Source organism: Ctenocephalides felis, unplaced genomic scaffold (genome assembly GCF_003426905.1).
Source record: "Ctenocephalides felis isolate EL2017-DRISC unplaced genomic scaffold, ASM342690v1 CF-g0.4_SCAFFOLD_01492, whole genome shotgun sequence".
Lineage (NCBI taxonomy): Eukaryota > Metazoa > Arthropoda > Insecta > Siphonaptera > Pulicidae > Ctenocephalides > Ctenocephalides felis.
Genome location: NW_020537646.1, coordinates 57,500,859 through 57,516,709, shown reverse-complemented (window position 1 = coordinate 57,516,709; position 15,851 = coordinate 57,500,859). Strand labels below are relative to the sequence as shown.

The following is a 15,851-nucleotide window of genomic DNA, read 5'->3' as shown; positions in this document are numbered from 1 at the left end:
AAATGTTTTTTAGGTCATTCAAATCGGATGCTCCGTTCTCTCAAGAACTCGATTTCTATTTTCTGCACTCTTTTTCTTTATCTCCGTAATTGCTGGACCTGCCTTTGCCAAAAACTAATCAGCTCATCTCTCTATAAATAGGAATCGAATGTTTTTTGAACCATTCAAATCGGTTGATCCGTGCGCCCGAAAACGTGACTGGAAATTTGTATCCATGCATACATACACACACACACATCCATTTTTTCTGAGGTATGCCAAAATGTTCAAAACTTCGAGAAATGTGAAAATTTTCAATTTAGATTTTCGGCCCATTACAATAACTTACTCTACGGGAAGTTAAATAGTACTTCTGCGTGTAAAATGAGTGAGCTATCTTGCAGATAAGAGACTCATACATTTTCATTTAAATGAAATAGTTTATGAGTGCCATTTTCACCAAAATTAAAAATAATCGTATTTCATCTAGAATTAACTTGGTTTAAGAGATCTTGATGAATTCTAGAAAATACCACAACTTTAGTACAAACGATTCCCAAAAAGTTCATGATTTCATGAAAAAAAAAATCTATTTAGAAAAAAAACAACCAATTTCTCATTATTATATTATTGAAAGAAAAAAAGATACATATAAAGGCTTTTTATTATTTTTCTGTTACACAAATATTGATAGAGTTATAATTGTTTAAAGAGTGCAATTATTTTGGGTAAAAAAATCCAAGGTGATAGTGTATCCTTAACGCGAATGCTATATATTAATTCTTTCTGAATTCGTTATACCTTTTAAAAGACTTCATTTTCCAATACGTATATCTTATGCTATACATCACAAAGGCAGACGATGATTTTTTGTGTGATAAATTTGGAAAATCAATGTTTTAGTCATTGTCAGTCACAAAAAATCATTCATTTATACATCCACATCTACAGGTATGACTAAAAAATTGTATAACCCTTGGCATTAAAATAAATTGAGCTATTGGAAATAAAATTTGTACTAAAAATTGCAGTGTATAATTTTTAATATACAGTTTTATTGAACATATTTTAATATGTGTTAAAGGGATAATCAAAGTGTTAACTGTGGGAATTGAGAATCATCATTTTATTTGAAGCAGTTCTACATTTAACATCACTCATATATTTGTGTAAATAGTAATTAAAAAAACAATAATGATTATTTTTATATAAACGATAATTATTAGTATAGGATATTGAAAAAACGTAGATGTGGGTTCAGGATAACGTCTGTCAGGTCATCTAGTATATATATATATATATATATATATATATATATATATATATATATATATGAAAGTGTTTAAATTTCATGTTAATTAATGTATGATTAATTTCTGAGAGGGCGTAACATCAAGTAAAAAATATAAATAAGTAAAGATTTTTTAAAACATCTTTATTTTTCCATACGTTTCGACGTAAAATTCTACGTCATCATCAGTGGTTCTACAATTTTGAAAAAAACAGAAATTAACGTTGAAAATTAAATATACATAAGCAAAAATAAAAAGAAAAATTTAACTAAAGAGACAGACAGACAGACTAATTCTATCTAAACCTTAAATTAAAATAATGCATAAAACATTACTTACTTGAATTTCTTAGATTATCACTTACGCATATTAATACAGCTTGTAAAAAATTAATAATTGGAAACAAGCACCAAATGTAATGTAAAAATAATTAATTAATAAAATATTATACGTAAGCACTTGTGTATCTGAGGCCAAAGCCAAACAAGAATAATGTTTTTGTAAGTATCCGAGATGCGAAGTCAAAATTTTAAGAAAAAACAATCACATGTGGTCGTAACTGACCATCGCTGTGCAAGTGTGCGTGATAGTGTTGTGCAAACCGTGGTGTTAAGTATTCGATAGAAATTGGGAAACATCATTTAGATTTAGAACATATTGGTAATTTTCGCAAATGAAGCTGGTGTTTGTTCGTTTGTTAAAACAAATTTTGTTCAAAAAAATATAAGCCGATTCTGAAAAGCGTCTTTATGAGACTATCGACTTATGATGAAGAACCTTTGCGCCATGAAAATTGAACGTAGGGTTATTTAGTTTTAAATGTTCTGTGATCATTGTTTGCACTTGATTTTTGTTTCTTGCGTTATTATCGCGTTGTTTCAAACGTTTGATAAGGTTCTGTCCTGTTTTGCCAATATAGATAGAATCACAGTCATTGCAAGATATTTTATAGACCACATTGGATACTCTTTCCAAACTAGTGCGCGGCTTTAAATTTGAGGTAATTGAGCGTTAATTCGATGTTGCATACTAAACGGAGATTTGCGTAAAAAAAAGTTTTTTCCACATCGAGTAAAGTTCCTTGATGTAAGGCAGCAAATGGTACCTTCAAAACTATTATCTTTTGTGGAAATTAAACTCAGGTTGGGGTTAATTACTTTGTTTTTTAAAATAGTGAGTCTATTGTTTGTGACGGATTTTATAAGATGTGGGGGATAGGAATTTTGTGAGAGGGTTTTGATAATTAAATCTAAGTTTGAGGTCCAAAATTGTTTGTCAGAAAGGAGGATATCATGGTCTACTAGATTAATGATAGTGCCTATTTTCATACTAGAGGGGTGGTAAGAGTGAAAATTTAAATACCTACCTGACCAAGTAGGTTTTTGGTACCAGTTCGTGAGAATGCGGTTTTATTTTCGAATTTTTGGCACTCCCATGAGCTCATCTATATCCCCAACCCTAGCCAAATTATCTTCACAACATTTAGAAACCAAAGTTTTTAATTCTATCAGCATAGACAGCTATTTTGATTACAGATATGTTGATGACATTATTACTTGTATATCTCCTAAAATTTTTGACTTATTACTCCATTCATTCATTCTTTCAACAAACATATTCAGTTCACTTTCGAAAAAGAATCCATCAAGATCTCTTAAACCAAGTTCCATGGAAATTTATAGCCTTTGTGATTTATAGCATAAGATATACGTATTGGAAATTGTAGTCTTTTAAACATCAACGAATTCACAAAGAATTAATGCATAGTTACCGCGGTAAAGGTATAATATCCCCTTGGATTTTTTCTCTCAAAATAATTGCTTCAATAATGTTGCTTATAATTCCTATAATCTTCTATTATATATTAATTGTTATCAGTAATAATAATATTGAAATTAATTTTTCTTAATAATAATTCGATGTACATTATTATTTAAGTTCATATTTTAAGTGAATTGATTGGTCAAATCCTGTTCATATGTGCACTATTCTATCTACGATCAATGAAATTAGTGCAGCAAATGAAGAGAAAAAAGGGTGTAACCTGTGAGCTTTTTTACTGTGCTTCAATTTACGTGATATTTTAGAATCTCTTGAACCAAGTTAATTCTTGATGAAATACGATTAATTGCAATTTTGGTGGAAATGGCACTCATAAAACTATTTGATTTAAATAAAAAAAAACACACCCTTAACAGAACTTATTTTAAAGCTTATTTTCAGCTCTATAAAATCCCATAAAATATATGAAACAACATCTCGCCGCTAGACGGCTTCAAATACAACAATTAAATTTCGAACGGTATTAGAAAAAACGATTTTGCACTTCATATCTATCCTAACATTGTTCCTAGAACACATAAAACATCGATTTATGAAAATTGTAATTGATATAATATTGTTCATTACATGGTTTTCTTTAAAATGTATATTTTTGGAGATATTTGCAGAAAACGATGAGAAACGCCAGAAAGAAACGAATTTTCAGTAGTCAGTAACTTGAAAAGTATTTGATTTTTTGAAAAACATTATGTAAATTTTTTTTCTTATAATTAGTTTTTATCGATATGCAAAGTTAATTTTTTAAAAAAAAAACACAACTGAAAAGCGATGTCACCCCTCGGGAAGTGGCAAAGGAGTCTAAATTATTTTAACTTTTGAACTTGAGAGTAAAATGAACCAAAACTTCATACGAAGAGGAACACACAACAAATTCAGACTGAAAACGCTCCATTGACTTGAGTAAATATTCCGTATCTAATGCCAAACATATGAATATTTGATACAATTAAACTTCTAAACAATTTTTTAAATAAGTAAATTTAAATTGTATTGTGATTTAGTGAAGTAAGGCAAAACACGACTGCATTAGTTGAAAAATAATAATCTATCAAATTGAATTATATAGGGTATCTTCACTGACTGTCCATACCCGTAAGACGCTTGCGCAGACTGTTCATCTGCCAAACCATATACTGCATCATATATTATTTTAATTTTTGGCACATCTCAGCTGCTTTTCGACAAAAATAATGTAGACAATACATTTTTCTTACTCATAATCATGAATATATTATATTCTAATATTATTTTAGCTCATAAGTGAAGTAAAATTTTTGGCAGATGACAGTTTTTAATTGTTTTCAATGCCAATCAATGCCTCAAATATTTTCAATGTTTATGTCATAATCGGTCTTTTGTAATTTGTCCATTTATTTCTACAATCTAACTATATTTCTATAATGCAAAAAATCATAAAAAAATCCCTTAACAAACTTCAGAAAGATTTATCAAAATCCGAATAAACGTTCAGGAGGAGTTTTCTTTCATACATCATTATAGAAGAATTTTATTTATAATGTATACAATATTATTATAATAATACAATATTATAATTTATAATCTGTCATTTTAAATTATTAGAATAATATTTTTTTTATTGACTGCAGTACAAAACCTAAAAAAAAACTTATAATATGGCTCCAAGAAAAGTTCTTAAAAGTGTTTTACTTATTTTTCAAAGAGACAAGTGAGAATTGCTAAGGTAACTAAAGTTGCCTTAGTACATTTTAGTAAATCAATAAAACCAATATGAAAGAAAATTGTAAATTTCAAACTTATCTATATTAAAAAAATATAAAAAAATATTTTCAAATATTTAAAAATAAAATCATAAACGCTGTCTATGTTCTTTGATAAATACGAATAAATTATAGGTAACGCTTATCAGAATTATGTATACTTACTATATGCAAACCTTCTACGGTGTCTGCACCATATTCAGACATCAAAACTGGTTTTTGGTATTTCTTGTGCCAGTCCTTTGCTTCTTTTATAATTTGCTCTACTATCATATCCGTTCTTCCCGTATTACTGTACCAGCCGTTATAGCGGTTGAAACTGATAATATCCAAATGTTGTCCCTAATAAGAAATATGTTCTTTTAATTTATAGATTTAAATTTATATATTCAACTTCCAAATTTATATTCTGATGCAAAACACTCTCAAACTCTCTCGCTTACACACACACTTTACAACACACACACACATATATAACTATATATATAAATCTGTGTATGTTGGTTTTTGTATGATTGAAAAACTCAAAAAGTTCAGCACGGATTGAGCTGAAATTTTATTATGATATATAATTCGTATCTGAAATAGTTTTTTATCTATTTTTTTTACATCAGTCACATACCCACAAACGCTTTTTTTTTTATTATTAACCTCCCGCAGGATAAGTTATTGTAATCGTCCAAAAATCGAAATTGAAAATTTTTGCATTTCTCAACGTTTTGAAAGTTTCTGAATATTTTGGCATACCTCAGAAAAAATGGATGTGTGTGTGTATTTTGTGTGTCCGCGTTTTTTCGTTCACGTTTTCAAGCGCACGGATTAACTGATTTGAATGGTTAAAAAAATATTCGATTCATATTGATAGAAGTTACGGAGATAAAAGGGCAAAGAGTGCAGAAAATAGAAATCGAGTTATTAAGAGAACGGAGAATCCGATTTGAATGATCTAAAAACATTGAATTAGTAATGATTGGGAGAATTGGATATTAATTTTTGGCAAAGGCAGGACCAGCCATTTCGAAGATACAGAGCTAAATGTGCAAAAAATGGCAGTTTTTGAGAGAACTAAGCGTCCGATTTAACTGATTCAAAGAACTTTGTGCTTGTTTTAACAAAATAATTGATTTTGGAAAAAAACTATTTTTTGTTTCAAAAATTTTTTTTTTCAATTTTGTTTTCCAAAAAAAAATTTTTTTTAGTATATCTAAAATAATTCAGATTTTATTTATTTTCTGACTAAAGTTCTAATATACTTCAAACAAATAATTTCAACTTTGCAATTCAGTTTATATAATTCTTATAAATATTAGACGATATTACAATATTTATAATAATCTATTTGAAAATATTCAATATTTTTCTTTTTTTACGCTTTATTTGAATGGTGGCGCCGCCTACCGGTGACGACGCATTACGCTTGATTTTGACATTTGCATAAAAATTCGGAGCTAAAAGAGATTACTATACCCTCTTTGGGTGCATTCGCGTTGGACGCTTAAGGTGCGTCCACACCTAACGAACGAACACGAACGAACATAAACGAACGTACCAGAACGAACGGCGACAGCATAGTGTGGACGCCACGACGATCACGAACGAACATAAACAAACATGGCGAGCAATGTTCCGCAACTTGTCGGTACATCAAAGGGAATTGTTCGTTCATGTTTGAACTCGTATGTACAGTGTGGACGTCACAACGATCGCAAACGAACATTTTTGTTTTAATAATTTTAATAATTTTAATAATTTAATAATATTTACTTTTAATTATTGTGTACAGTTTGAAAATTTTAATAATATTTACTTTTAATTATTGTATTGGTTGAAAATTTTGAATAAATTATGGAATCGTCAAATGACGTAATTTTATCATTCATAAATGAAATAGATAAGTTTCCTATAATATGGGAGACTAAAGACCCTTTTTATAAAATTATTAGAAAAAAAAACGATGCTTGAGAAAGTGTAGGCAAAACGTTTGGGATGTCAGAAGCTGCAGTAAAGAAGAAATTGCAGTCTTTACAAGTAAATATTAAACTTGTTATCATACATAGACATTCAACATATATGTTGAGGATGAGAGTTTGAAAATTGAGTATAGTTAGCTCAAGCCTGGAATGTTCAGCTTGCTCCGAATATGAATGCTGAGGAAAGAAAACGACTCAAAATATAAATATTAAATACAAAAACTGAGTGAAATTAATTGAATAATTTATTTACAGTATATTTACAAAATATACACGAACAAAAATCACACATAAACCAGTGAAAATGCCGTATGATTAAAGCTTACATCCATATCAATAATAAAACTGGCGTTTCACGGAACATCTAGGAACAACGAAAATTCAAGCGCTCACTGCTTTTAAGCGCTTGTTCAAGTTCGTTTGGAATTTTTCGCGTTTGTTCGTGTTCCTGTTCGTTCTTCTTTGTATTTTCTTGTTCGACATGTTCGTTCGTGTTCGTTCGTTAGGTGTGGACGCACCTTTACACGCTGTGAGCGCTCACACTTATAAGCACAAATTTTTAGTGTTCAAGATGGCCGATAAGCGCTTAGAATCAATAACTAAATTTCGTTCGTTTTGGATACTGTGAGCGTTAATAATCATCAATGGTCCGAAACAGTAATTGTGTAAATTTTATTACTTTCTGGATCAATTAGCTCAACAAAAAATAATTGTGATCAACAGCTTGCCATTTTTGCGGGATTATAAAGAATTTAACAATTAATAAATAAATAATACGGATGATGTTCAATTACGTTTAAAAGGATGTTTTACGTAAATATTATTTAATTATGATTGAATTGTAGCAAGCAGTTTTGTTTGTAGTTTTATTTATATACGAAAACGTTAGTAAACGGGTCGCAAGTGTTACTAGAGACTCAAAATATCAACTCTTTTGAAATGGTAATATAAAAATGCACTTGTTGGCATATTTTTCTCAAACACGGTGCTCTGAAAGTTCTCATTTGTATAATTATATATTCGTTGGTATTTATAACATTTTCTAGGTTATATTGTTTTTTATTTATGTTATTTAAATTCAGAACCTAAATTTGGTATCGATGAAATGGACATTTTGTTGAATAACATTTTCCCAGTTATAATTTCCTAGAATTTATCGTAGAATAGATAGTAATATATGAAGGTCCTGGGTCAAAAAGGTCCACCACCAATGTGTCAAAAATCAGTTAAGCATTGTTTAACAACAATATTTGAAAGTAAAAGAAAAAAGTTGTAAACCAGCTATTACCTTGATTCCCATGACTTTGCTATCGGAATATAAACGGTTATTTTTGAAAATCTATAATAAAAGACCAAAAAAGACTTGGATTGATCATACCATGTTTTCTATAGAAAGTGTATACATTTTATTGACAAAATATAGACCAACTAATGGGGTTTATTGTTTTTATAATACTTCATTGTGTAGAGCATTCAAACAGCACATCCTTATACACTTAGTATTAATATTTTTGATTCTCTGGAAATTGTTAAGAATATACCTTACTTAGCAAAACAACGTTTGCCGGGTCAGCTAGTATAAAATATAAAATCCATTGGATGAAAATATGAACAATTTATTAATTACAAAATTTTATGATAAATAAATATGACAAATCATTTTGTTTTTTCCTGCATGTCTAGCCTGCTTGATTCCCCACACACTTCCTGCCCAGTGTTGACCTCCAGTTTAAAAAATACAGGGAAACACGTTATATATAAAATATATGGTGGGAAAACAGACTATAGCAGTGTTGTGGTACTGGTCAGTTAGAAATTCATCCAATGGAATAAATGACAGTTTTGTCTTCGACCTTCCATCATCTTCATACTCTGCCTATGGCTCTGAATATAAATCACGTGGTAAATTTCCCGAACCTCGATGTCTTGGTAAACTTCGAAGATTCAGACACGATTTGCTGTATTTATTTTAATATCTATAATTTTTTGATGACTTAAATTGATGACTTAAATGGCAGCTATTCTTTTCAACCTACGTCGATAGTTCTGTTATTAATGAGTTTGCTAGTGAATTTGGGTGACTGATAAGCTTGATTATGACTATATTTATGTGCTGTTTTTGTTATTATATCATTATATTATGGTAGTTGTGTTCTTGTCGAGATGAATTAGCCGGGATATATTTTGGTGCTCCTAAGGCAATTTTCAAAAATTTCTGTATTATTTCTATATTAGTCTTATGAGCACTGCCCCACAATTGCATTTCATAGCACCAAATTGGTTTGAATAAAGTTTTATATAAAAGTAGTTTATTGTATGAGCTTAGTTTGGTTTCAGTCCCTAATAACCGGTAAAGCTTTTTGATTTTTATCTCAAGCTGTTGCTTTTTTTATGTGAATTTGCTAATTAAGTTTTCTATCGAGGTATATGCCGAGATATTTCACATGGACTTCTTGAAGTTTTGTTCCAATTCTCTAATAGATTTAAATGGTCTTGGAGTAATTCAGATGCACAACTGGAATCTATGTGGCTGGCTAGAATGCACGTATCATCAGCAGACATTGCGATCAAAGTGTTAGTTGTTATTGATGCGTATATTAGAAATATAAGTGGCCCCGAGACGCTTCCTTGTGGAACACCTGAGAAAACTGTCTTATTTCATGATTCAGTGTCTAAAATATTTGCATAAAAACTCCTATTTGACAGGTATGATCTTATTAATAAATATAGAGAGTACGTCAAATTAATTTTTAATTTGTAGAATAGCCCAGTATGCCATACGTTATCAAATGCTTGCTGTATATCCAAGAATGCTGCTGAAAAATTCTTCTCTTCTAGCGATTTATTTATATAATGGACTTTATATAATTTTTATTTTTATTTAGGTTATATAATTCTATAAGTCTGTTCTATGGCCGAAAGCAACTTTCTGAATCTTAATTCTGAATTCTAATTTGCTTAAGTTTGTTTAATTTTTTAAGCAAAAGTTTCTCATAAATTTTTGAAAGTGTAGAAAGTAAACTTATGAGTCTGTATGATTTCAGCATACATAGATCTTTTACTTTTTCTTTTGGACGACGATAATCCTGGCAGTTTGCATCCGTCCGGAAATATTCTCAACCTCGAAATAGAATTAAATGAGATAGTAATAAATCTTGTTGTTTTAGGTGAAGACTCTTTCAACGTCTTGGTTGTAATGAGGTCATTGCCAGGACATTTACCTAATTTGGAGTTTTTAATTATTCCCTAAACTTCTGTAGCAGAAAATCGGATTGGTACAGTATCTTCAGATGACTCAACATTTGATGATAAAAAGTCATGTATAAATTTTTATTCGTGACATGATATTTGTGACGGAATTGGTTGGAAAACTTGCTGAAAATAATCTGCAAAAACATTCGCCTTCTCCTGACGATTCGTTGCCCAAGAATTGTCATCTTTTTTAATTGGTGACGTACAGTGGCGTCGGAACCAAATTTTTGATGGGTGGGCTCGTTTTTTTTTTTGTTTAGATAGACAGCCAGTGGTCTCGTTTTTTTTTTTTTTTTTTAGAGAGATATTAGCCCATATAATTTTTTGAAATTCATGGGTGGGCTCAAGCCCACACGGTTCCGACTGGTGACGTACGTATAACAGTACTTTTTGGTCATTCTCCATAGTGAATAATTAGTGTCACTAGTTGCTGTTAAATTTTCTAGTTTTTCTTCCATGTTAGCATTGTTAATATTATGTACAGATTTTTTTTATTCTGTACAAGCTTTGTTAAAGTTTGATCTGTCAAACAGGGATCTAGTAATTTGCCTTTTTTTCTGAGACTTCTTTTTATGGCAATTTTTTCTTTAATATGAATTGAAATTTGTTTTGTAAAAGAACTATCAATCATAGGAGTAATTTTGGAGCTGCTAGTTATATTGTGTTTGTCAGAGATGCAATAGCCTCTTTTATATCTTCACTGGATTTTAATAGAACATTGCAATTTATGTCATAATCAAGATTTTTTTTGAATTTATCCCAATTAGTGAATCGCTTCGTAAGAAATCTTATAATTGAATTATAAGGAGTATAGAAATGAAGGTGAAGTAGTACAGGCGAGTGGCCCGAATTCAAATTTAGGCATGATTGTACTGTTATTAAGTTACACATAATTCCTTTAACTAAAAAGGAATCTAGTAAATCAGGAATTTTTTGATGATCAGTAGTCCAATAAGTGGGTTCTCCAGTTGAGATTGGTGTTAAATCTTTACTCAAAAGCAGTGGCGGATTAAGCTTTCTGCCCCCCTAGGCCCTATCTGATCAGGCGCCCTTTTTAATAGACAAATTTTTACTTTTTTAATTAAACCATAATTTTATTCTAAATTACTTAAATGCAATTTTTAACTTTGCGCAAAGTAATCGTAAGTTATAGTAATCGTAAAAAAACGTTTTTTTTTGCATATTTTCATGTTCCAGACATTTCTGAACATTTTGGCATACCTTAAAAAAATTGATTCCCATAGATAAGAAAGTTCTGATTAGTTTTTGGCAAGTACAGGTATAGCCGTTTGAAAAATTCAGAACAAAAGTGCAAAAATTGCAACTCAGTTTTGGTTTCAAAATAATTCAAAAAAGTTTTACTTGTATTAACGGAATGAATAATTTTTTCCCTTTACCTTAATTTTTAGGAAGGCAGATTTATCGGGCGATCAAGCCGTTTTTTTTTTGTAATTAGCAGAAGAAAGAAAAAAATTGTCAACGTTTTAGCCCACAATCTGAAGCCGATTTTAAAAATTCAAAACCCATTCTAAAGATCTTGGTTAGAAATCATATTCATTAGTTTTTGGTAAAAACCGGCTGGTTTTGGTAAAAAAATTAGCATAAAAAAGCAAAAATATTACGTTTTTGCAATAAAGCCAGAAACCGATTCTGAAAATTGAAAAAAGATTTCTGAAAGATTTGCCAATTTTAAAACATCATCAATTTCATCAAAGTTTGATAAAATTCCATAGTCAAAATTTGTGTAAAAAGTCGCTTTTGTGATGTGATGAATTAAAATTTACTTTTCAAAAACGCCTGAACAAATTTCACAAATTAAAAAGTCATTGGACTAAACACGATAAATAGAACCGAGACATTCAAAAATTTCGTGTTTTTTTCTTAATTTTAAAAAAATTCGATTATTTGAAAATTTTAGGTATTTCAATTTTCTCAAAATTTTGAAACCAGTGTACTCCTCTTTTCGGAAAACTACTTATTCATTCCAATCGGATGATCTGTACTCTCAAAACCTTCATGACCACTTTTGCACCTTCTGCGCTCTGTATCTCCAAAAATGCTAAACCTGCATTTGGCATAAACAGTACGCTTCGCGGTCAAAGCCAAGCGAATATTTTTTGAATCATTCATGTGGATTGATCCTTGCAAAGGACACTTGAACTATCTAGTAAACTTTAAAAGTTAAAAGTCTTGGTACGGATTGATTCAAAATAATGAAAACAAAATTTGTAATAATTCATAAATTTTTTATAAAAAAGCTGATAATTTGATGTGCGTATGTCCGATGATCATTTTTTACCACCAAATGACACTTTTTTGGATCACCAAAATCGCTGACCATGCTCTCGCAAAATTTTCGATAGTTCTTTATTTCGTCATACAAGTAAAATGTGTCTTGAATTATTCAAATCATTTTTTTAACTCTTTGCCCTCTATTCCGAAATGGATGAAACTTTCTTTGCAAAAAACTAATCAGCACGTCTTTCCAATATTATAAATCGAATGTCAATTGGCAAAAAATTGTAACCGCACAAACACATGCATACATCGATTTCTTCTAAGGTATGTCAAAATGTTCAGGAGATCTTGAAGCGTAGAGATATATAAACAATTTTATTTACGATTTTTTGGGATTATTATAACTTAGCCTTCCTGAAGTTGAAAAAATGCCAATTGCAGGAAGCATACCAAATTGTCAGATATTTTAGTTTAGGATTCTGTTTTATCCTACAGGCTTATTTAAAAAAATATATTTGCATTAACAAACAAAAAATAAATTTTAACATAATAAATTAATGAACAACAATTGATATATTATGTTAATTCACCATGGTTTGACTTAATACTGAAAATGAAATAAGAAACCATCGAACAATTTTTAAAGCGTTTTATATATAAGATTCACCTTAACAAAATTACAAAAAACGAACAGATTTATAATATTTCTCCAAAAAAGCTTATCAGTTTGATAAATATTGTATTAAATTTGATACATCAAGAAAAATATCAATGCGACACCAACGAATAATAAATTTTATTAGAAAACGCATTACGCTCTATTTCATATATGATGGTGAATGATCTCCAAATTTACAAAAAAAGTTCAGGATCTATCCTTAAAATGAATTGTCGTGACATTTTATCGAGTTTAAAATTTTGACATACTGAACAATTTTCCGCCCCCTAAATTGTGCCGCCCTAGGCCCGGGCTTTACGGGCCTATGGGGTAATCCAGCACTGCTCAAAAGTGTTTTATATAAGTCACGACCTCTTGACGTTATTAGTCTCGAACCCCAATGGGTGTGCTTAGCTTTGAAATCACCGCCGGCTATAAAATGAAAACCTAGCTTGTTAGAGAATTTTACAAATTGACTTTCTAAAATTTTTTGTCTAAAAAAAATTGGCTCAAACTCATAATGATAAAACAACTGGATCTTTACATGCTTATTTTTTACGGCGGAAATCATGTTACGTAGGTAGTAACTGTGAATCACCTTCTTGAGGTTTTTGTTCCAAAAACTCATGTATTGTTCTTACTCACAATTTTTTTAGTAAACTTAATTCCATTGATTTAAAATTCATGCAGGTATAGAATTAATCAGTTTTTTAAATCAAATAAATGTTTCGAAATATGTCACTTTTGACGAAAAACAAAACATTCCGGATGCATTTAAAAAAATATTTTAATTGTTTACAAAAAACGGACTTAATTCAGTTGATGTTGCAAAGACCGTTTTCTAGAAAACTAAAAGATCTAATAAAGTTGAAAGATTTCGTGTGAAAAGGTAAGGCGATGTTTGAGCCCAAAGCAAGAATATTTAAAATATTATTGGGAATATCAATGTCAGAAATATTCCTAACCCATTTATGAACAACAATTTGTTTAAAGTAACTCGAACTAGTTAACAACTCTTGAAGACAATTTATTGAATATATTTGTGAATGATTTTTTTGAATCAAAACAAATTGATTTTGATTTCGAAAAAATCAAAAATTATTTAAGATAAATTTGTTATTTCAAATAGAGAACAGATATTTATTGTTAGAATTGACTTATTTGATTCGTGAATGGTGTTGAAGCAATGCTTGATTTCCACATTTAGTTAGAGAAGAAAAGTTTTTTAGAATAATAAAAATTAAAATTCAAAAGTGTATTTTTTTAAAATTAAGACAAAAAGGTGTGGGTAAAAGTTTTACTTTACGACAACGACGTAAAATGTTTTTTTTGTTGTTAGTTAAAGTCAACTTATGAAAAATATTCAAAACTGTCTTATATGAATTTTGAACATAATGTTTGGATCTAACTGTGCCTCAAACATTATATAAAGAGATTTTGTAGTGAAGAGTAAAAGAAAAATTATGTTGTTTATTTCAATCGATTCGAGTTGGGGAAAGGGTATGTAAATCCTATGTTAACAATAGACTGCTTTTATTGTTAAAAATTACAAAAACAATAATTTTATTTCCAATTAACTAAAACTAGAATTCAAAATGAGGACAATAAAAAAATTATATTGATCTGGTCACCACAACTGGAGATATCAAGATTAATGCAGAGGAAGACCATCAAACTTGAGCAAATTATTCAAATTTCAATCATAAATATTTTCTTTAAAAAAATTAGAAATACGTGTCAAATAATTTTATGAAGAGTATCTGTAAACAAATTTTCAGACAATTCTAAAATGTCAAGGTTAATTGGTGTTCGGTTTGTAAAAGAATGACCCATATATATATATATATATATATATATATATATATATATATATATATATATATATATATATAATAAAATTGTTTCATTGGGCATCCATCCAGTAATTAAAAAACAGTTTTAATGAAAAATGTTTTTATTTAAAGAACATACGTTTCGGGTCTTGATTTGACCCATCTTCAGTGCTACAAATAAATAATTCAGGGTTACAAATTAAAACAATATAAAAAAATATACATAATTAACAGACAAAAATAAATAAAACAATGTATATGAAAAGTATATATGAAAAACAACCATAAAATAAACAAATGTAAAGAAACTCACCATACAAATAAACTTTGAAAAACAACACAAAAACACAAAATTGCACGAAAAAATAAATAAATATGAAATAAAAAATTGAAACGTCGAGTTATGAAAAATTTAAAAAAATTGTAAAATTAAAATAAATGATATATTTTATTATAAAAAAGCTTATTCCAAACGAACATGTTGTTAGTTTGGAAATTGTATTACGAGTGTGTACGAGAGTAAAATGTGTGCGTACGTGTTTGCGGAAAATAGTGGAAACTGTATCGTCATTGGTGAGAGAACGGGATAGAGAGAATTTTAGTGGTTTCATATTACGAAGATTTTCTCAACGATCATGCGCAGTAGGAACATAGTAAAAATATACATGTGTAAGACATCCATAATCAAATCCAAAAAATATGTGAATGAAGAGAAAATTATTAAGAAAAAATATAGATATTAACAAAAAAACGATAATAGTTATGGGACGATAATAGTTACATAAAAAATTATAACATAACATATATCTTCTATATATATAAAAATAAGTCGGGTTTTCCTTCCTGACGAAATAACTCCAGAACGCACGAACCGATTTCGACAATTTTGCATTCGTTGGAAAGGTCTCGAGCTCCGCAAGGTTTATAGCTAAGAAAATTAGTGGTGCATGGTGCCTTAATGCAAATTGCTGGAATTTCACGCACCGTAATTAAAAATACGAGTAATGACATTAGTGACAGAATTATGTTTGGTTAAGTCAACGAGCGAT

General features: G+C 29.5%; 1 protein-coding gene across 1 annotated transcript in view; it reads right to left on the bottom strand.

Moving 5' to 3' along the window:
• LOC113371439 (beta-glucuronidase) overlaps positions 1–15,851 on the bottom strand; it is a gene marked incomplete at its 3' end in the record, with an annotated part of 608,953 nt that overhangs the window by 31,744 nt on the left and 561,358 nt on the right. Inside the window, 1 exon segment of the mRNA XM_026612065.1 lies at positions 5,018–5,194. Within this exon segment, the coding sequence (XP_026467850.1) occupies positions 5,018–5,194 (177 nt within the window).